This window comes from Colletotrichum paranaense (genome assembly GCF_030867605.1).
Source record: "Colletotrichum paranaense strain IMI 384185 chromosome Unknown Scaffold_4.1, whole genome shotgun sequence".
Lineage (NCBI taxonomy): Eukaryota > Fungi > Ascomycota > Sordariomycetes > Glomerellales > Glomerellaceae > Colletotrichum > Colletotrichum paranaense.
In genome coordinates, this window is record NW_026848962.1 from 1,826,624 (window position 1) to 1,848,399 (window position 21,776).

The 21,776-nt window shown below is 53.2% G+C and overlaps 8 protein-coding genes across 8 annotated transcripts; 4 read left to right on the plus strand and 4 right to left on the minus strand.

Moving 5' to 3' along the window:
- Positions 1 to 2,090: 2,090 nt before the first annotated feature.
- Positions 2,091 to 2,972, plus strand: CPAR01_05609 (uncharacterized protein; the record flags this gene model as incomplete). The annotated part of the gene is made up of 1 exon (XM_060489886.1): positions 2,091 to 2,972. One exon carries the CDS (start codon positions 2,091 to 2,093, stop codon positions 2,970 to 2,972), a length of 882 nt encoding a protein of 293 aa, XP_060351352.1.
- A 1,038-nt stretch (positions 2,973 to 4,010) lies between these two features.
- CPAR01_05610 (uncharacterized protein) lies at positions 4,011 to 5,971 on the minus strand (the record flags this gene model as incomplete). Its single annotated transcript, XM_060489887.1, has 4 exons — positions 4,011 to 4,598; positions 4,666 to 5,586; positions 5,660 to 5,764; positions 5,828 to 5,971. The coding sequence occupies 4 exons, from the start codon at positions 5,969 to 5,971 to the stop codon at positions 4,011 to 4,013; spliced, it is 1,758 nt and encodes a 585-aa protein (XP_060351353.1).
- A 1,827-nt stretch (positions 5,972 to 7,798) lies between these two features.
- On the minus strand, positions 7,799 to 9,229 carry CPAR01_05611 (DnaJ domain-containing protein; the record flags this gene model as incomplete). The annotated part of the gene is made up of 3 exons (XM_060489888.1): positions 7,799 to 8,089; positions 8,168 to 9,090; positions 9,157 to 9,229. 3 exons carry the CDS (start codon positions 9,227 to 9,229, stop codon positions 7,799 to 7,801), a joined length of 1,287 nt encoding a protein of 428 aa, XP_060351354.1.
- A 1,354-nt stretch (positions 9,230 to 10,583) lies between these two features.
- On the plus strand, positions 10,584 to 11,892 carry CPAR01_05612 (uncharacterized protein; the record flags this gene model as incomplete). The annotated part of the gene is made up of 4 exons (XM_060489889.1): positions 10,584 to 10,864; positions 10,986 to 11,151; positions 11,195 to 11,208; positions 11,295 to 11,892. 4 exons carry the CDS (start codon positions 10,584 to 10,586, stop codon positions 11,890 to 11,892), a joined length of 1,059 nt encoding a protein of 352 aa, XP_060351355.1.
- Positions 11,893 to 12,861: 969 nt separating this feature from the next.
- CPAR01_05613 (uncharacterized protein) lies at positions 12,862 to 14,388 on the plus strand (the record flags this gene model as incomplete). Its single annotated transcript, XM_060489890.1, has 1 exon — positions 12,862 to 14,388. The coding sequence occupies one exon, from the start codon at positions 12,862 to 12,864 to the stop codon at positions 14,386 to 14,388; it is 1,527 nt and encodes a 508-aa protein (XP_060351356.1).
- Positions 14,389 to 15,374: 986 nt separating this feature from the next.
- CPAR01_05614 (uncharacterized protein) lies at positions 15,375 to 15,807 on the minus strand (the record flags this gene model as incomplete). The annotated part of the gene is made up of 2 exons (XM_060489891.1): positions 15,375 to 15,503; positions 15,670 to 15,807. 2 exons carry the CDS (start codon positions 15,805 to 15,807, stop codon positions 15,375 to 15,377), a joined length of 267 nt encoding a protein of 88 aa, XP_060351357.1.
- A 1,118-nt stretch (positions 15,808 to 16,925) lies between these two features.
- CPAR01_05615 (uncharacterized protein) lies at positions 16,926 to 17,795 on the plus strand (the record flags this gene model as incomplete). Its single annotated transcript, XM_060489892.1, has 1 exon — positions 16,926 to 17,795. One exon carries the CDS (start codon positions 16,926 to 16,928, stop codon positions 17,793 to 17,795), a length of 870 nt encoding a protein of 289 aa, XP_060351358.1.
- A 442-nt stretch (positions 17,796 to 18,237) lies between these two features.
- CPAR01_05616 (DNA polymerase phi) lies at positions 18,238 to 21,495 on the minus strand (the record flags this gene model as incomplete). Its single annotated transcript, XM_060489893.1, has 3 exons — positions 18,238 to 19,834; positions 19,893 to 20,292; positions 20,349 to 21,495. The coding sequence occupies 3 exons, from the start codon at positions 21,493 to 21,495 to the stop codon at positions 18,238 to 18,240; spliced, it is 3,144 nt and encodes a 1,047-aa protein (XP_060351359.1).
- Positions 21,496 to 21,776: the final 281 nt, after the last annotated feature.

Sequence of the window (21,776 nt, forward strand, 5' to 3'; positions counted from 1 at the left end):
ACAACAATTTGTTGCACCAACTGGGCATGTGTGCCTTGAGATAAAATGACTTTTGGAGAGCTGCTTGACTTTCACGTTTTTCTCTGTGTACAGGATCTGTATCGGGTCGTCTTCGTCTTGCTTGAGGGATCTGTCAGAGACGATGAAAATCGTGGAAGCGTTTGGCATGACTCCCATACTGTCTTGGACCGATAGTACGGTGACTTAGGGGAGTCCAGGCCCGGATGGATCCGGCGAAACGAGTGTTGGGACGGGGTTTCGAGGAGGAGCGGTGAAGACTGGACTGGGATCCCGAGACTTTGTTAGAGAAACTCGAGTATAGACGGGAAAGTGTTGAGGACTTTCTGGCATGCAACAAACGCGCCAGTCAGTGTAGGAAAATAGCAAAGGCATTAAGTATTTGCACTGAGTTTGAGGATCATCGTCACCACATCCTGGCGAAGACTGGAAGTAATACCAAGTGGTGGGAAAGGTATTACAGAGTGCGCATATGGTGGCGGGTGGGCTCGAGTGTGTCACGGGAGACTGATTTGATACCTCCGTAGTCTTCCAGAAGCTGTGTGGACTGATCGTGTCACGGAACCATTGGGTGAGGAGTGCGGATCTTGGAGAGAATATGTTTCAAATTGGACGCTTGCTGCCGGACTCTCTGCCAGGGCATGTGTGCATGGCCATTACCTTACACCAAGGATCAAATGTCACTGGAGGTGTACCCGTACCTAGGTATCGAAATCACGTACGATTTGACTGATCATCGGCCATTCTCACAATATTGAACATGAATCACAAACGAACCATGCTCTTGAGAAGCACGGATAGTTCAGGTAGCCATTCATTCCTGCCTGACCGAGGGAGTATTTGGGCCGGGTCGGCTAGCGTTGGTTGGTGCGAATGTTGGTTGGTGATGAAAGTGGTGATGTGTGGATGCAGACGCTGCACCGGAGACGGGATCCCATGGGATGGGACGAAAAAAAAGAGACAAGAGACGGGCCCGGCTTCAGTGAGAAAGTGCGCTGAGAGACTGAAGCGTCAGGTCACATTACCCTTCCCATCAACGCATCGTTGGGCTCGCTGCGTCATGACCCTGCCCGCTACCGCCAAAATTGACCCCTCCTTCCTAGCTAAGGCAATTTCCCCCTGCCAGGCTTCCCCCTCCCCCCTCGTGCCTGCCGCCCTCCACTTCTATCCCCCTCCTTCCAGGTTCCCTCTACCCGCCCAGAAAACGGCCGTAGCTCCTTCTGCCATATAAAATTCCAATCTTCACTTTTCACCCTCGACTTTCTCGACTCTTTTCTCTTTGCAAAATATCATCACGACTGGCTGTTCCCATTACCTGGCACGAACTTCATTGACTATCGATTTGCTACACCCAACTGAGTGTCGCCGCTGTCGCCCCTGCGAGATTCGACAACAGCGACAACGAAGAACCCTCACCCCACCACTAACCCGCTCCCACTGCATCCGCTGACCTTGCTGCACCACTTCACATCCACCCAGTCTCCAACCCCGGCACCACTACTGCTGTCTTCCTGCCCAAGGAATCACCGTACCGAACCCGATTCACGAAACACCTCGACCGCTGTCTTCCTGTGACTCTTCGTTGTCGCTTTTCCTCTTTTCTCGAGTTTCTTTTGCTCTTATTTCTGCTTTCAACAACAATCCCAAGAAGAAGAAGAAACACTCGAGAGTACCTACATAGAGTAGCCAATATAAAGAAACACTTCTCTTCTGCTACCACTCACTGTCCGAACCCCCGAAACCGATTACCAAGCCAAGAAAGAAATTAAGCATCAAGAAGACAGCACATTTCTGTCTTCTTTGCTCCCACCCCCGACAAGATTTACTTCTACAGCAAGCAGCTTTACGACGAAGGGCCTTTTCGGGCTTTTCAATCGCCAGATTCCCATCGATCAAAAAGGTAGGTTTCCCCCCCTCTCACAAACTCCCATCGCCATTGGGCCCTTCATCATCATCCACGCCCGGAGCCCCGCCGGGCTTTGTTCGGAGATGGCCTCTCCACGGCGGCGCCGGAAGTAACACGGAACATGAACCGATATCAGTGAACCACTACTAACATTCTATGCAGCACGATGGTTTCCTTCACCCCCACCATGCAGGTCCAAGATGACCTCGCAACTCTCTTCTCCCGCAACTTAACTTTCAACCCTGAAGTTCAGCCCAAGGTAGAGGAGGAAGTCAAGCAGTCCTCGGAACCCACCCTCACCAGTCCCGCCCCAACGCCGGCGCCCATCATCTACTCCATCACTCAGCACTACACCCACTCCGCCCATGTTGTCCGTCAGCAAGCTCAAGAAGCCCCCATTCAGCGCCCCTCCTCCGAGCCTCCCCAGACCGAGCAGTTGACTCCCGAGGCCGTCCTCAGCCAGCACGGCGTCGACCCTTCAGTCCTCTCTCCTTCTCAGATTCAACTTTTCCGCTGTTCCGAAGAACCCCACCAGCTGCGACTTCTTGAGATTTGGCGCGCCGCACCCCCTACCTCGAGCACAGAGAACCCGTCGCTGGCATGGACAAGCACAACACTTGAGCAAGAGGAGCAGCTGGCGAGACTCCGATATGAGCGCATGGAAGCAGAGAAGCAGCAACAGGAGCAGCAGCAGAACACCGTCATGAGCCTCGACGGTACCCAAGTCCAGTCAGATGACAGCCGCTGGCTAGCAAGCTCCATCACCTCGCAAGTCGAGCCGTATATGATGTCTGGCTACGAGGAGCTTATGCGTCGTGAGTACGAGCGCGAGCAGGAGCTGGCACAGGCCTCTCCCCCTAGCAACTATTCCCACTACGGCTCTGCAGTCGGCACCAGCGGCTATAAGCCCGCCACCGACCCCGTCTACAAGGGCTTCGGCGATGACTGGGCTCGGGAGCAGAGCCTCCAGATGCAGATGCAGATGGAGAACCAATATGGTGCGTTCCAGCACTACGGAAGCGGTAACATCGAGGCCATGGACATGTAATGCGGCGAGGAAAGAGAGCCATGGCACATCACCACTTTTTCAGCATACCAGCAGACACTTGCCTTGATACCTACACTGCATGGGAAGACAACGTCGGATAATCAGGAGGGCAATCACTGGATTGCCTCTCGTCGGCAGACGTGTTTCTTCCATAGTTTTCTTTTGTCTTTTGATTTTCTTTTTTGTCAAGAAAGTTATGAATAAGCAATTGGGCGTATACCAATAGGCAGGCATGAGGAACGAACAGGACTACCAAAACAATAAAACATTCTATTCAAATTCAAGCTGAGCTGACGATGGTGATTTGGTGAAAGGAGCTCGTTGGCTTCCATTCCGATGACGATACACCGCGGTCTCTCGGTATGTGTATGGGGCTGCGACAGTCGGAGGAAGTGTAGAAAGGGGAAATGTTCATTAAGCCAGGCAACAGAGAAGGTACGTTGAGGTAAGATGTAGAACGTATGATTGGGTCTCTTGCCAAGGCCTCAAGCTGGTGTGTTCGATCACGCATCATCGTGCTCGTCGAGTCTAAACTCTCGCCATACAACATACAGCCCGGCCAAGCATTTAATTTCACTATGGATTCCCGCTGAGAACCTGTCGTTTATTTAGGTGTAGGTACCCGGGTACAATAGTGGTAACGTCCTCGTGCGGGTATTCCAAATTCTTTGAAGTAATTTAAATCAAATTATTGAGATACCTTGGCAGGTAAGTCAGTTCTATATATCATACATCATGTGCCGTACTATTTATTCTCTGGCCTTTTGCATATTGCCGTCTTTTGCTCCTTCCTCGAAGTACTTTGCCTCTCATGAACAAGACTCCTAACTTGGTGTTTCCCCCCGTCTACACGAGTCACTATGCTCTCGTCCATTTCCCCCTGTTTCCGAAATTTCAATGGTGGTGGTGGTATCCTGTACGCCGGGTATATGTAGTTGTTCGTCGTCGTCGATAATTAGGTAATGTTAAGTTTTTTTTGTCTAAATGGTGATGGGAATGTGGTAAAGTAGGCAGGTAACCCCTTCAGGTAGGTCTGGTCTACCGCTTCTTGCTAGGATGACCCGGATGTTCCGCCATCCTAGACGAAAGCCACTGCGCCGAGTCCATGCCCCCGGGGACGTTGACCTGCCATGTACTTGGAGGTGGGCTAGGCATGGGGAAGTCGCCAGGCGAGGGCGGCGCTAGGAACTGCGAGCCGCGCGTGTAGTGGCTGCTGGCTCGCGTCGTCCGGCTGTAGCGGTTGTCGAACCTGCTGCTGTGGCGCGGGTTCGTCGTGTTCGTGTATGTTTCCACGGTCATCCTGCTGTCTCGGTAGTGGTGGCCTGGACTATTGAGGGTGCTTAGTCTGCTCGCCCGGTTGCTGTTGTTGTGGTTATCGTGAACGTTGCTGACGCTGCTCAGCCTGCTTAACCTGCTCGCTCGGTTGCTCGTGGGGTTTGCGCCGTCGTAGTTGTTGACGCCGAGTGTGAGGGCTGAGTGAGTCGAGTCGCGGTTCTCTCGGTTGAAGGAGCCGAAGCCCATCGATATGGCGGACATGCGTGGTGAACACCAGTTCACGGTCGGCGCGGGTGATCTCACTTTCGGTGTCAGGTGAAGGCCGTCTTCGAGCTCAAATGAATTATCATCCTATTGCGCAATTATTAGTCTGGGTTTGGTTTGATGAAGGGGTAATGGCAGGAGAAAAGTGTCTTACTTCGCGGGGTGATGGACAGAGCCATTGCCCACCATCGCCGTCGTCGCGGGGGACCACCAGGGACTCCACATCTTCGTCTCGCCTCTCTCTCTCATATGCGAGATTGAAGTCCTTACTCAAGCCGCTTCGTCTCGTCGGTGCCGATGAGCTGTAGCCATCTTGGGATCGAGCGATGCGGGGCACTTCCGCCTCAAACTCGGCCCGGATATCAGCCTCGATCTCTTCCAGGGGTGCGTCGTCTGGCACGGGGTGTCGTGGGTGACGAGGGTCTGAGCCGTCGCTGCGGACATAACTCGGCTGCCCCTTGAACCGTTCTCGCCATGCTATTGCGCGAGGCGCCTGAGACCGCATGCCCGCGCGGTACCATACGAGTTGCCACAGAGGGCGAAGGGTGGCGAGCGACGCGGCAGTGATGCCGATGCCGGGCTCGACGGTGCTCCACAGAGCTACATCGGTAGTCGCCCATAGGAAGTCGTCGCCGTCGAGGAGGGTTGGTATGTACACGGATCTTGCCACGGTTGCGGCAGACCCGATGGCAGCAAATGAGAGGATGCCAAACGCAAGGAGTCGGGTGCGCTTGGGGAGGGAAAGCGACCAGACGATGAACAAGGGGAGAATACCAAAGGCCCAGTCGGCAAGGCAGTTGATAATCGAGGCCGTGAAGGTCATGATGACAACCACACGATTGCTGAAGCACTTTCCTTCTGTGCGTGGCGATTCCTCCCAAAATGTCTGGATTGGCCGACATTGGAACATGACCATGAAGAAGTATGTCGAGCCGAAAAGCACCGTGCCGATCATGAGAATGCGAAGGATCCAGATGTGGCTTCGGCGGATGGACACGCGGATGAGAAAGTAGCCGACAGATATCTTGAGAAGGCAGGTTGATATAATGTAAAGCAGTTCGCAGATGTACCAGTACTAGAGAGGGTGTTAGTCGCGATTCTACTGGTAGCACTCATTTGCACTCAAAGGGCCTCCGAGAAGAGCATACCATGAGAGCGTCCCGATTATGTTCCCGGGTGAGATCGGTTCTATGTCGGCCTGTTCCATATCGAACTCCTTGAATCTGAGTGATGAGGTAGATGGTGAAGATGAGCTGCCAAGAGAGTCAGCGAGTGTGTACTTCTTACTTGTTGTGTGATGTCTCGTAGGGAAGTACCATGAGGGCGATCATCATCTTGTCATCGGTGCCGAGCGATCGTGTAATCCATCCACGGCAGTATATGCGCAGGCCGACGGCGATCCAACATAATATGAAAAAGAGGACCGCCACGGCCAGCACTTGCCCGCTGCGATCCTCCATGATGGGATCGAAGCATCCACGGGTATTCCCTTGGTAGGCAGTATTGTTTCTTTTCTCCTTCACGTGAGCGTCATGACGAGGGTGACATTGGACCGTCGGTTTGCAGCTTGGTAGAATGGGATGTGCAGAGTGTGATCCGAGTCGACGGGGCCAGGCCGGGGAAGACGATATAGAGAGCGGACGACGGAGAGAGAGATGGACCCGCCAGGGTCAAGGGAGGGGCTACCCGATATACATATCAAGAACGTCTCAACCGAAGTGGCAGATAGGTTTAGGGGTAGCTTCATATCTCGATGTACGAGCCAGTCTTAAGAATAGCTTAGTGTCCCGGGTGTGGAGAGCCGGGCGACCTGAACACACGAGTCTAGACGAAGGTAGCGGGCGGGACCATCGTCACTAAACGCTCGTCCAAAGAGGTCCGAATACAATCTCCGACGCCCTCGAGGATCTTGGGAACGCGGCTCATGTGTTGGGGAGTGATCCATGTGTGTGTATGTGTAATTGAGGAGACGAGATCAATGGTGGGACGAAGCTGGCGAAGGTTCCTGGACTGCTCCGTTAGCTATGAGCCTCTGAGGGGTGGGAGGCAACCTTGGGTTCTATCTAAGAGGTCGACAGGGAACGGCCTTGAAGCCAACTTGAAGCCAGCGACATATTCGCCAGTCAGAAGCGTAGGAAAAACGCAAGTAGCGTCTTGATTGAGATAGGGTTTCCATCTAGCGGTTCAATTGGCGTCTCTGGCGAACAGACGCTAAAGCGTGGTAAGAAGAGGTGAGGGCAAGGAATCATCAGGTCAATGGGGCTGCGAAGCTGGAACCGGCTCGGAAACGGGCGACCATGCGGCTCGAGCGTTGGGTTGCGTGGTTGCTGTGCGGCGCGCTCGAGCCCTGGTCGTCGCCGTAGATCATAGAAGAGCGGGGTGGGCGCTTGGCTTACGGGTTTAGTTTCTTTTGGGTATAAGCTAGGCACAAGTGGTCTGTTTTTGGCATTGGATCTCCTATGTTTCAGGCCGACAGTTGAGAGGCTGGATTGTGGTGGTTGTGGTGGATGGAAACATTCGGTTGTGAGGTACGGATATAGACGCAAAAGATAGGAGAGGTGGACTGAAGATAATGGATCTTCGAGTCAAGACTACCACTGTGCTTTCTACTGACAGGCTGACTGGCTGACTGGCTGTGATGGTTGCCAAAGAAACATCATCGAGGGTTGTTGTTGGTGTTGGTGTAAGTTGAGTGCTGCAAAAGCCTATCGCCGCTACGTGAAGCGGACGAACCACCGAGCGACACTTGATCTTCTGTGCCAACAAATCATCATGCAGCCATGATGCCATAGGAAGGGACGGAACAGAGTTATGAGGTGCAGAGGGGCAGGAAACGGCCTCACGCACTTGCGCAGGGTCGCGACATGTTTGACGGGAAACATTAACCGCATTGGGCCTTTCCTCCGGTGCTCGAGGACAATGGTGTGAAGAAATGGAATGGAAACAAGTGTGCCCGTATGATGTATCTGTCACGGCCTGTTGTGAAGTACACACACACATACTCAACAAACCTCATCCCCCAATGCACAATGCACTAGACACGATGCAGCACACTGACACCTTCAACAGATTGTGGCCTTCCGATTGTACTTTACAATTCGTACGAGAATTTGCATTGATGAATAGTCTACGTAAACGACGAGACTGGCTGCAGCTTCATGACGCATCATGCACCTCTGGGTCGCTTGTCTGATCCTCAAGACCAATCAAGGTCGCAAAACCCGTCAGAGGGTTCGAAGAGGCCCGCCGTGAAGCTCTATACATCAGCCAGATCTTGAACCAATGCCTCAACGCTTCTTGTTCTTGCGCTTGTTGGTCTTGCCTCCAGTCTGCGCACCGGAAGCCTTGGCCTTGCCCAAAGAATCAGTCGATTTCTCCAAGAGCTCAAAGTCATCAGCGGCAGAGTCAGAGCTGGGGGTGTGTTGAATCTCGCCGTCATCAGAGTCCAGGTCCTCGGTGTCGATCTCCAGCTCAGTAGTGTTCTTGCCGAGGGCGCGGCCGACAGTGCGGTTGTAGGCCCAGATGGGGAGGCGGACGAGCGCGGTGTCACGGATGGTGGGTTGAGGCAGTTCGTTGGGCTGCTTTGAGTTAGCATCGTTCGCAGACCTCGTGTCGCGGTAGGTTGACAAGCTTTAGCTTGCATTTTGGGCACTTACGTCAAGGAGGTACTGCTCGGTGTTGCCATCCTCATCCTGCTCCTCGAGGTAGACGTCTCCGAGGGAATCAACCACAAGAATCTTGCCATTCTCGGCGACAACGCGCTTCTTGGAGCCGGTGGGGCCGGTCTGACCGGCCTGCGCAACCGTCTCGCGGGGGGTGGCGGTACCGCTGCCGCTGGTGCTGCGAGCGGCGGGAGCGGGCTTGCGGGATCGGCCTCCGCGCTCCTTGGCGGCCTCTCTGCGAGCCATTTGTTCCTGCATACGTCTTTCCTTGCGGTTTCTGGGCAGCTGGGGGCCCTCCTCATCGTCGGCGGCGGGGGCAGCAGGAGCAGGGGCGGGGGTGTCGTCGATGCCAGGAATACTCAGGTTGTCTCCCCAAGCAGCATTGCGTGCGAACTTGATGTAGCGCTCGACAAAGTCCTTCTGGCGCTTCCAGGACATGTACAAAGCGATGTAGTGGAAGGCACCTCCAGCCACAAGGAAGACACCGAAGAGCACAGTGCCCAGACCAGGGCGGTACCGATTGTAATAGTAATTGGTGCCCTTCCAGGCCGGGAAGCCATTCTTCAGGAAATGGTCGTAGCGGTCGCGATCGGGACCACTGATGATGTTGCGCACGAGACCGAGGCGGGCCTGACGCTCAGAGGCAATCTTGACAGCGGCCTTGATCTCCTTCTGAGTAGGAGCCTTGGAGACATTGACGCCGGGGGTCTTCTTCTCCTTCTTCTTAGCCTTGGTGCGCTCGGCGATGAGCTGCTGACGAACTTTATCAGGGTGGAGAGTGCGGGAGATCTTGCGGTAGGCCTTGGTGATCTCGTCGATGGAAGCGCTGTTCTTGACGCCGAGGAGGTCGTAGAAGGTCTGTTCGGGGTTGGCCTCGTGGGCCTTGATCTCATCGCGGATACGGAAAATCTCACGATCTATTGTTTTTCACACGTTAGCCAACGCTGCGCAACGGAGACAAGACAGGATGGCGATGCTCGTACCCTCCTTGCTCCAGGCCGCAGCCAGGGGCGAGACGACCAAAAGGCCAACGGACAGGATGCTGCTGAGCTTCATCTTGTCGTTGCCGAGTCCAGTCGAGTTCTGATGGAATGGGAAGGCGGCGCGCAATGGCCGAAAGGTAAAGGAGTATCGGGATCGAGAAAGCGCAGCTGTGGCTAGATGCCAGGTGTTGTTAGCTTCGTCTCAACGTGGGGAACAACTGATGGCATGGAGCGAGCTGCCAGCTAAGCAACAACAACCACGTACCTCGTTTTTTTCCTTCCCTAGTATCCTCCTGACTCGTCGTCTCGAATTGACAGTATCCCGTCCGGTAGGAATCTGTCGAGTCTCTGCAGAAGAGAAGAGGAATTTTTTTTCCCACAAGATTGCGAATGGGAAATGTGGTCTCTCTGGGGGAGATTCTGGATGAGGTGGAATTTCCCGTGGACAAGGTATCTTTTTTTTTTCCTGGCCTCTGCTTCGGCCGGGGGTGGGAAGCAGCAGCAAAGCAAAGGCAAAAGGGTCGCAGGCGTCAGGGGATCCCGCCCTCCTGGTGCATCTGCAAAGAGGGCCCCAACTGAAAGGAGAAGGTTCCGACCTCTGCGGGCAGGGATTCTGTCGCCTTCACAAATCGCACCAATCCTCGTTAGGCCTAGACTGATCCAGATCTCGCTCCCTTAATTGTGTGGGTTTGATGTCTTATGTCAGGCGAGTGCTGAGTACCTCAGCTGAGGTAAGCTTTCCACATCGTCGAGGTCTGTCGTTTGACGGCTTCTGTCCATCTCCAGCGCATCTTCACGATGGTTGGCCAGTCGATCAGACACTGCTCGCGGATTATCGTTAACTTTCTTGGTGGCACTGATGAATGTTTTGCACGACTGCTTGACATGCGAGCTGTGGTACAAAGTCAACAAATGTACGATGAGGTCAAGGGAGCACAGAAAGCCTTGGACTGTGTTTCCTACCCAGAATGGGGCAAGGTACAGTCCTCAAAGGAGGTGTAGATAAGAATGTGCACTTTCCCTTATAACCATTCGACCCGCGATGTGTTGGGGAGTACCCAGTAGCTGGCTAAGGTAGGTAGCAACGGGATTGAAAGGCAGGAAAAGATAGAGGCCGGGTGAGGTGAAGGTGAAGGTGGAGGTGAAGGTGAAGATGTGGTGAGGTGAAGGACGGGAGGAAGGAGTCGAGATTCCAAGTGGATACCTTACCTTCCTCTCCTTTTCTCTCTGCTTCTTTCTCTCCCTTTCCTCTTTATTTACTGGTCCCTTTTGAGCCGAGGTATCGCCCTTCCTCAGATTCCATGAGCATTCGGCGGTAACCTCTCAGGAAATTTGACTTGGAGCCAAACATACTCGATTTTCCCCATTGTGCCTGTCTGACAACAAGTGCGCCCAAATATCCTATCAAAAGTATCCTACCAAACGACATGAATACATTTAAAAGCGAGGCCCAATGGAGCGACCTACCCCAGGAGATCAGAGGCAAGATTCTCGAATACGTCCCTGGAAGGTTTGCAGGCATTTGCAGGGACTGGCAAAACGCCATCGAGCCAAGAAACTTTCGGGTCCTCCAAGTCGGTTCGGATGATCAGTCGCTGGGAAACCTGGCCAAGACATTACACAACAAGTACTGGCGACAAAACTACGTTAAACACATGGGGTTCAAAATCGAGTTGACCGGACCATTGCATCAAGAATCGTTCGAGACGTCAGACTCATGAAGAGATCGCAGCGGACCGCGGATGCTTCGCCATCAACATCTTGGTCCTTTTCTGTATTCTCGAAGCATAGAAGGATTTCGATTCAGTTGGCGAACCAACATACCCAAGTATCAACTTGGAGATCAGTGCCTCTTCGCCAAACGATGTCGGCAATTCGTGCGGAATAGAAGAGCTCTTGGACTACTGGCAGCAACAGCAGCGATACGTGTTTGCCCCTATTAGCCTTGGAGATTTCAGTCTTCCCTACGTCAACTGCGTCACCGGGTTGAGCATTGTGCGTAGAAACATGCGCAGAATACAATTAACCCCCTTTGCAGCAAACTCTGTCAAGGTATCTACCGAGATTGCGCTCAATTCACTTCGAACCATGGAGGCATCTCAATACACGGGAACAGAACTCTTCAGACAATGATATAGTAGTGAAAGCCAGCCCGTCTTCTACCCCACCTCTTCGCATTCTATGGAAGATTCTCTAATTTCTGATATAGACTTGACGACGATGCTGACAATCTGGTCATATCGAGAGAAACCACTGTTATCAAAAATCCACATCTTCGAGCACGGCGATCTACAAATGCTTTACAATTGGCGCCTATCAGTCCGGCCCGGCTTGGTCGGAAATCTGTTCATTCGCAGTCTCGATCTAGAGAAGCTTGTCATCTGCAATATCGTTGATGCCATATACTTCTTTGCCGCCTGCACGAGCAGAGTATGCGTACCTATATCGCCTCTGCCATGGCAGCGTCTGCGTGTTCTGACGATGATATGCCAGGATGCTTGCTCCCGCAAGAAGCCCGAGCTCATCAACACTCTTCTTTCCCAAGATGGCAGGGTCGCGAAGAAGATGCCGGCACTCCGTGTAATGGAACTTTACGGTGCATGGCGAGAATCAGCTGGGGTTTTCCGATACCTTGTCACTGGAAATTCTGCAGAGATTACTTGGGTCAGCACGTGGGAGTTCAAGCTAGGAGACGAACCCAAGTATATTTGGTGGGACGTCGCGCAGCTCAGATAGGACCGGCTGGTGCTCCAGTTCGCACCCGAAAGGCACCTGCGTATTTATGACGGCCCATCTCACTTTGTACACCGGTGTTTGGTGACTCGGGGCCTGGCTCTTCATTCCTCTTCATCCGCAGCACTTGGACACCGTGACCTCCCGGGTCCTCTTCGTCGTATTTTGGGAATTAGAGACGTTTCATGAAGTTCTAAATAAAGCAAAGAGCGAACGACATGAAGTCGCCAGAAGGGTGGTTTTCAATACTCTGTCGGAGCAATTGAGGACAATGGGCTCAAGGAGTACAATGGAAAAATGCAAGGGCTTCATCCGGTGGCGTCTTTCCTGCGAATCCATGTGACAGGGGAAAATGGTCTTTGACGGACTCTGACAATTGATCTACATTCGAGGCTTTGTTTGCCTTCGTCGTCAACAAGCGGCCCTTGTCCCATTCGGCTGGGGGCACAGCGAGAGGAGCTGCTTCGAGCAGAAGCGTTTCTTTCAACCCTCGTTAAGTTGCCAACTTTAGTTGGAGTATTGGAAGAGTGTTGAGCGGTTGAATAACAATAAATGAAACCTTTCCTGTTGGCTTTGCGACCGGTCAAATAGACATGATCAACCCCAAGCGCATAGTAAAATTCATCGATTCGGCAACAACGTCACCTGCCTCCGAGCAGGTTTGAATAGCATCGAAGAGACCCCGTATTCAATATGTGTATCATCTTATGGCGCAGGTATTATTGCACGAAACCACCTGGATATACGCGACATGATGGCGAAAAACAAACACACCCTTTGCCGGACAGAAGAATCGATGGCCATCATCTGGTGAAAGAAGAAGACAATGTCTTCAGAGAGAACACTCAACATGATTTTCAAGAAGTACCGCGCAGAAAGCATATCCATTGGGTCTACAACTTGATCCGATGCGCTCATCTGCACGCAACGGATTGCATAAACGGGCTCTGTCGAGGAGTCTTGGTTCAGATAATGGACGGAGAATGCTACTTCTGTACCGGCAACGTCGATGCGTACTATGACAGCCCCGACGAAGTAATGCAATCAATCCCCAGAACCATTAGGCTCCCGGGCCCAGGGGTCTACTTGGAGGCCATCCCGACTCACAAATTCATAATCTACCGCGAGAATTACCTCCGCCAGCTACTCAGACTGTCCTTGACGATGCTATCGAAACCTTTCCCCGTGGAAGCCGAGAGCCGCGAGTGGGAAATGGAGATCTCGTCCGCTTGGCCAGAGATCTGGTGCAAGCTGTTGCGGACACACATTGGGCATAACGTATTCCTCTGCGACTGCAAGCCCATGGACGAGGTCTGGCGCGTAAACCCTGCGTTTGCCATGAGGAAGAACGAAGCAGCTCATATCCTCGAGGATATGGCGTACAGGACCGATGAAGCTGGAACTCTCGAGGCCTTTGCCGAGGAGATTCGGGGACAAGCTTTCGATGAGGATGAGGATGTGTGGGAACTTACCACCGGGCCGACCGAGAGGGCGATCAACCTGGAGAATTTGCACAACGATAAGCGCGACTTTCCCGGTCACCAGATGGCGTTCGTGGCGTTGAGCAGAGACACCTACGAACGCCGCCTACACAAGCTCCTGGAGAGAGCGAAGCGAGCCCGCAACGCCATCTCAGAGAGGGGCTCGGACGAGTCCCAGAAACACCCATCGAGCGCGTACTGGCACTCCCACAGGATGCCCTGGCTGGGCAAGGAAGACTGGAGCCGCGCCGTGTGGCGGCGCTACCACTTCCTCGCCTGGCTGTACAACTTCCTCGCCCTAGACGCCGGCCTAGACGAGCAGATCATGATGTATATTGGTGGCGCCCTGCTCGCCGTGCTCAACCCGTGGCCGAATCCGCACTACGAGGACCACGCCTCGCACCCGGCGTACCTGACCCTTGACCCCGATCTCCCCGGCGCCGACCTCATCCAGGAGTGCGTCTACTGGGTCGAGCACCACTGGCCCATCCTTCCGTCCAGCACCCGACCTACCGACAGGCTCGGCCAGATGCTTGACACGGGCCTCCATCACTTTGAGACAATCAACCGCAACACGGCAATTGCGCTCGCGGACATGAGGTCGCGGAACCGGTCGGCGGACGCCAGGACGATGATGTACGCCGTGCTGCCCGCGGCGGCCGTCGCCGACGGGTCGCCAAACTGCAATATTTGCATGTCCGAGTGGGACGAGTACCCGAATCACGAGCCCGTGATGTTGCCATGCTGCTCGCAGTACGTGGGGCGCAAGTGCCTCAAGAGCTGGCTGGCGCTGCGGGACCTCCGCGGGGCACGCAACGGGCGTGACGAGACGGAGGAGACGTGGGCGGCGGAGTTTAGCTGTCCCTTGTGTAGATCGAAGATTGGGGCGCATTTCTCGCCGAATATCAGACAGGGTGGGCCGGCGGATACGACAGATTTTAGTTTCTATGCCTGTTTGCGGGCGTATCCGAATGCTGATGGGTACTGGGATAATCGACCGGCCCAGTGGGGTGCTTGATTAGAACGGCGGCTTGGGTACTTGGTTTGGGATCGTGGAAATCGCTGGGGCTTGTGAATGTTGTTGGACAGTTGGACGGGTATGCGAGGAGATCAAAGTGAAGAGAGAAAGTTTCCTTGGGAGATGAGGTGAGTTAGTGCTGAGGGCGGGTGTAGATGTATAGGACGAGACTGTGATCTACTTTGGTAAGCGAATTCATGTTGATTGACCATAGAGGCATGACTTTCCTAAATGTTTCACGTCAAGTTGCAAGATGTACGACAAACTCAAGTGTTAGTGGATGGAGATGTGTTTGTGTTTCTTCCAAGAACGGTCTAGCCACACCGCGGGATGGTGAACCTGAGATCGACTTGGAAGCACCACGTGGGAACAGGACAAATTTTGGCGAGATTCTCAGCCTTAAGTTCACTCAGTATGGATAGATAGCATTCTTTTCTTTTCCTCTGGGTGTACTGTGCTGCTAAAGATCTTGGCATCGAGCAGTTGACCGTGTTAGTCATCGTGAATTATTACCCCTGACATGGACAAATCGGCCCAAGGCTGCACCTGCAACGCCAACGGAACGGCATCGTAACAGTGCCTAAAGTGTGAATTTATGACCAAAATCCCTTGTAGCCTAGTTTAGGTAAATATGTTGCTTGCCTAGGGCACTGGCATACCATCTTCTCCGAGGCAATCAAAAGTAAGAGAGAATGAAACTTTCCTAAACAGACACCACGTCTTTCTCCCGGAACAGATATGGGGAGACACATCATGGTTCACTTTGTTCACTGACTATGTGAAGCTTCATGTACTTTACAACTGTTATGCCATTGATGGTCTCGCTCTAACCGGAGACTCGGCGTGTTGAGAGATTGATTCGACAAAGTTGACGTCTACAGGTAATTGATATGTTCATCCAGTAGTAAGTTGTGATAATAGTCCACCAGCCTAGCGTTACACCGCAGTCCATCCGTACAAAATCTCAAAATTCTTCCATAATCAATTCACTGCCACTCGCGATCTTCGACTCTGCCTTGGTATTTTGACAATTTCGGCGCCATGCAATCCTTGATGCATGAGTTCCACGTGACAGCGATAATCAGCGCTGGGGTGCAGCGGAAGAAGCATTGTCCCTGTGGTTTTTGTTAGCTAAACAGATCCTCGGAGGGAACATGGAATTAGAGCAGCTTTTCGTACGTCCTGTGGTGGAGTTTGTTAGCTTCTGTGTTCATGCGCAAGATATATCTTGTCGAAGTACTTATGTCGGTACTGGCAAGAGGCTGCAGGTTTCCGACTTACGATTGGAACGGTCATCGCCGAAGATTGGTCATCGGATACGTCCGCCGGGATAGAGACTTTGTCTTTTTGGATGGGGGAAGCTGCGCTTGCTGCGATGAGGAGGCCGAGTACGGCCGTGAAGGGTGTTGTTAGATGCATTTGGGTGACTTTATATAGGTGGTGGTGACTGGAGAAACCTTGGCTTTTGGATGGAACGTGGAGATATAAAGGAGAAAGCCTATGATTTCTACGGGAGAAGGAGACTGCTGACTTTATACTCCCACGGTTCCATCATGGTTGCCAGGACTCGCGGTAAAATTGGGCAAGTGAGCAAGGTCGATTTACGTCGAAAACTGTATTATTGTACTCGTGGCTGTTAACCGATACATTGGATGGCAACATGATTGGCTTCTCCAAGCTGATCTGAGGATATCTGCGGCATGACAGTCACGCCTTCGCAGACGAGAAGGTATAGCGGCTCCGACCTTGACGGCATCACCGGCCGTCTGCCCGCCCGGGTGTTGGACTACAAAACTGATGTTGCTGGTAGTGCGGTTGGACGGTCTAAAGGGGTGTCATTCCGGGCAAAAGCTCAATTAAAGGGTTCTAATCCAAGATCAAGCTAATGATATCTAGCATTCAAAACTAAAGGATAATACAGAGATCTTCGCAAAAGGTGAGCTTTTCTGAATCTTTATTTCCAGTCTACATTGTAAGCCGGTGGACCTTTTCTTCTGTTGTTATTCCAGCTTGGGCCCAAGTAAACCCTCCTGACATCAAGTTACGCTCTTGTTGAAGTTGTGTATCATTCACGTAGGACTAAAGTCATGGTAGTTTTAGAATGACCAGAATCAGTCTTGAGAAAGAACAAAGACATGACGACCAACATGTGCTGTAGAAAGGGAACTTAGTATGACTCGGCACAATCATCTATTTCCTAAACTAACAAGGTTGAATAATATCACCAGTAAACGTATAGAGTGCTTGTTAGTTGGCTGTGAAGTAAACACTTCCTTCAACTAGACAGAGAACAATGTCCTTGTTCCCTCCTATACATTGTTCAAGCAGAACGACCCAAGGTGGTTGCTAACTACCCAAGGCGGTTTCTTGCCTGAAAGGATGAGCTCAAAAAGAGATGATCCATTGTCCAAGTCTCTGAACCCATTGTACTCACACCCAATTTCATCACACACCTCCAAACTACCTTGCCGCAAATCCAAATACGTATCCAAATACGCGCTCAGGAGCATACTAGCACAACCCACACTACTTCCAAAATGTATACTTTTAGCTGCTTCGCCTCTCTGCTGTGCAGGACTCAGCAACGGTTAGTGGTTGACCAAGCTCCGGACTATGTATCCCCCTTGCCTCTATCTAGAGAAGGCTCTCTGGCATCATCTTCCACCTCCTTGCTGAGCTATCGCCAGCTCACAGGGGACGCCACGGTAGGTCTCGGCGAGATCTCAGAGCTGGACGGCTCAGGCTCCACTTCGTCTCCGTCTGAAGACTCGCTCGCATTTGATCAAACCCAGATCGGCGTCTCTCAATGGCTTAGAGAGGTCGAGGCCGCAACAGGTGCTCTTAGAGCCCGCAACCCGGATCCAGCCTCGGCCTCACCCAGCCAGGGCTTGCCTTCTAGTATTCATGATGGGAACCAGTCTAGATGGTCTCATTCTACAGACTCCCTTGCCCTTGAGGGCCCGCCCAATGACCTTTCTTTCTGGGACCGAGAGACCGAATCCGAAGCAGGTAGCCCGCTACCCGAGCTAACCAGCCGGAGCATCTCTTCTAGTGGTGATTCGACGTATGGAGAAGCTTCTGGGAATCTGGGTGGTGATGATACAAGGGAGCCTCCCCAGGTTAACTGGGTCGCTTTCGGCTTATTGGTGAGCAGGGACGATGGTACTCTTGCCAGGCTGCGCAGAGATGGGAACTCCGACTTCCACCTGCCTACCCCTGCTACGTTGTTGAGCCGTAGAGCTACCTGGCATGGGGATGAGACTGGAACGGCTCGAGCTGTTGAAGTGTATGAATTTAGCCCAGGTGATGCCACAATTGTCCAAGTTGGTGCAAGCTCAGGGGCCGGTGAAGTTCCTGTTAGGAACGACCCCAAGCGCCAGGGTGGAGTTTGGGATGTCAAGTTTTGAAGAGTTTCCTTTTGGTATATGGCATGATATTGTCTGCTGGGCTTACTCTGGGTCGATTTTGTAATATCAAAAAACAAAAAAAAATCATTGGTTGGTGTTCTCCTATTTAAAGGAGCTGGGTGAGTAGGGATCAAATTGACATGTAGAAGATAAGTTGAAAAGGCAAGCCAATTCAAGGTGAGTAGAAAGTATCAAGAAGCGAGAAAAGAAAATATGATGATCTGCGAAATCTGTATGAATTGTGGAAGTTGGGCTCTATGTATTAAATATACTCAAGACCGTGAGCCCAGAATCTTCCCTGTGCCTCATGAGGTCAATGCTTTTATTTTCGACGTGACACAAATCCAGATCTTTGTTCCCATCCCATTCCCATGCGCCAGAAACAAAAGCTTTTGTATCAGATAAAAATCTACTAGACCCCATCTGAGTCTTTCTCCCTCATCTATGTACTCTTTCCAGCACCGCCGGCCGCCTTCTTCTTCAGAGCCTCCTGGTTCCTGCACCACTCGTCCCAGGCCTTCTTCATTTCCAGCTGCGTCGCCGTTGCCTCCTCCACATCCCCAACAATGGCATCAACGGCAGCCCGGTCTCCCTTGCCAGCGTGGAACACGCCAGAAGCAGCGATCAGGCAGGCAGGCACAGCGGCCTTTGCGTGAGACTTTGTCTCGCCGGCCTTGAGCTCAGCATAGACGCCCTTCAGGACCTCGACCGCCTCCTCAAGGTCCAACTTGCTGTCCTCCGTCGACTTGCCGCCACCACCGGACCTCGCCTTGCGCGCGCGCTTCTGGTAGTCCTTGACCAGCTCAAAAGCCCGGTCAGAGAGCGTCTTAATGGTCGACGTGCGGACGAGCTGCAGCAGCGGCTGCAAGATCGCCAGCGTCGTCGGACTACCCGCCTCGTTGCGCACAAAGATCTCGAGCAGGTCCAGCACGCGCCTCTTAAAGTTGACGACGGACTCCTTGGCGGCCTTGCGCTCCTTCTTCTTGCTCGGCGCCGCCTTTTGACGCTGCTTGAAGACCTCGGCCAGCTTGCCGTCCAGCTCCAGCATGTCGTCGTCGCCCATGTCCGAGTCGTTGTCCGATGACTCTGCGTCTTCGTCCTTGTCGAGGCGGTGGCTGTTGAGAATTTGGCCGAGAGCGTCGTCGAGGTCTGCGAGGTTCTGTGCTTCCTCGTCGTCTGCCTCTTCATCCGATCCAGATTCTCCTTCGTCATCGTCGTTCTCCTCATCATCGCCGGCGTCAAGAGCATCGAATTCGACGTTGGAGTCCACCTCAGCGTCAGAACCGGCCTCATCGTCGGACTCGTCTTCCTCGTCCTCTTCCATGTCTTCAAGATCCATATCATCGGCGTCGACGTCAAAGAGCGACTGCTGCCCCTTGGCGCTCTCGTCGGCGGAAAGGACGTCCAGCAATAGCTCCAGCGCCTTGGGAGAAACTCTGCTAGTAAAGTAGCCAAACACCCGCTGCGAAATTTCGCGTAGAAGCGACGACTGCTGAGAGACGAGTGAAAGTAAGATCTCGACCAAGAACTCAGCAGCACCCTCCTCGTCCGTCTGCAGGCGAGTCTGGTACTCCTTGAGATCGCTCAAAAGCTGAAACGCATCCGGCTCCTCGTTGTAGAGCTGGAAGATGGCAATGGCGTGAAGCAGCGCCAAGCCCTGTGAAATCTTGACCTCGTCCGTCGAGCTCTCGCTAGCGGAGGCACTCGTTTTCATGAGTTTCTCCAACCGCTTCCGTGCTGCGTGAACCTCCTTCTTCATCTCTCCCTCCATACGAATGTAGTCTGGGTTGATCGACTGCACTGCCGTGCACAGGTAGTTGGCGTCCTCAGCTTTGCGAGAGAGCTTTGCAAAGGCTGACTGAAGTCGGCTTCTGCTCAGCTCCGTAACCAGCGAGTTTGCGTTCTCCGGGATCCATATGGGCTTGGCATAGGCGAGAGATGTCAGCTCCTGAAGCGCAGGTTCCGGTGCCGAGGTAGTCAGGCGGAAGATGTATTCGATGTAAACGCGGAGGTCGAGCTTAACCGAGTTAATATCCTTTCTGTGTGATAGTCAGCATCAAGCACAAGTCATTCTGTAAGGAAGGGGATTCGACGCACGATGTCGTAGAAGTCTTCATGACAGGTCCGCTAAGAACCTGGATGACATCCTCGCCAGTATCGGCTTTCACATGCTGAAGAATCTTGTCTACCGTCTTGCTCTTGGTCATGACATCGAATCGATACAGTCCGTTGTTGTTAATCAGGTTGTCGAGAATGATGCCAGTGGCCTCAGGATGCGCCGCAGAAGTCTCCTCAACGACCTTCAAAGTCTTCAAAGCTGCCCGATGAAGGAAGCGATCCTCCTGGGATGCCTGGTTGATGAGGCATGTCATCAGGTTCCTGCTGAAGAGCACGTCGAGGAGGTCGTCGATATCGGCGTAGCTCTGGAGCATCTTCTGGAAAACCAGGAAGCCCCTGAACTTTTGTCCCTCAGTGGCGGTCTTGGCGAAGAAGTTGTCTGCAATGCCTCGATTAGCACGGCGCGTGGAAAAGCTGCAACCTTTCGATACTCACCATCAACAACTCGCTTCCAGAAAGATCTGAACTCATCGACACCTGCAGGACCCTTGCGCAGGAAGTGCCGCACAATCAGGTCCCATACGAAGTGCAGTTGCGGCGTCCAGTTGGCCTGCTTGTTCTTGACATAGTTGCCCCTCCTCGATTGCTGTTGTTGTTGCTGCTGCTGCTTCTGCTGCTTCTCCACGTCATCCTGCCCGCTCTCCTTCAGGATACCCGCCAGCTCGCCCAGGTTTCTCGAAGAAAGGGGGTGGTGGTGCTTCGCCTTGTCGCCGGTAGTCAACTCAGGGCACTGTTCAAATGCGACAAGCCAGATGCCGACACCCTCGGGGGTCTTGGCCCAGCCGAGCTCGACCAGCTGCTGCAGCACCATCTCGACGCGGGGACGGCCCAGCTGCGCCAAGGCCTGCGCAACGACCCATCCGCACTGCGGCCGCAGCCAAATCTTCTTGCCGCCCAGCTTGACGAGCAGTCTGAGAATCTCGTTCCACCTGTCGGGGCCCTCCTCTTCGAGAAACAGGATCCTCGCGCGCACGAAGCACTCGAGCCCGAACAACTGTCCAAAGTACAGGTCTCGCTCCTCCTGTCCTGAGATGTTTCCTCCGAAACGCGTCCTCTCCATCAACATCTCCAACACTTTATCAAACGTCAGACCAGAGTACTTGTCGCGGCACAAGTTCCTGGGCGGGCCGAGGAGCTGGCTGAGGATCTCGGTCAAGACGACGCTGTAGCCCAACCTCGACGCCGCTCTGCCGCTGGCAAGACCACGGAATAGTCGCCAATCGAGATGTCTGGTCAGACACGCCTCCGTCACGCCCTCGTCGTCGAGAAGGCTGGAAATGATGGCGCCAGCGGCCTCGAGGCGGTCCGTCTCGTTCTCGCTGCTGAGGAGGTCGTACAGCTTCGCTTCGCGAACACGGTCCTTGCCGGTCGAGTTCTCGACAAAGAGCTTCTTCTCCAGCAGGATCTTGGGAAGTCTAGTGCCATTGGAGCCTGTGGCGGCGTCGGCGACATCGTTCGAGTCCGGGGAATTGCTACCGTCGGCCGAGGCGTCGTGGGAGGATTTTGCGCGCTTGTTGGACTCGGCGGCCTTGAGGGCCTCTCTCTCGGCGCGCTTGCGCTTTGCGCTCGCCGTCTTGGTCATTGTGTAGGCTGTTTTCGTTCAATCGCAGACCAGTTCGTTGAGAAAGTGGAATATTAAATTCTCATGGAAATCGGCGATATTTTCTTTTTTCTTAGGGCGTTCTCATGTCGCAGAGCGTATTCTGTGATCGCTGCCAGGATCTCATCCAAAAAGTTTGGAGCGTAAAAAGTTCTGCCAGACGTTACCGCCCGGCAAAAAAAAAACGGCTTTGACTTCACCTCACCCACGCCCCGCCGATGGTGGGGGTCCCTGCAGGTTTCCACTGTTACCCGCGAGGGGTC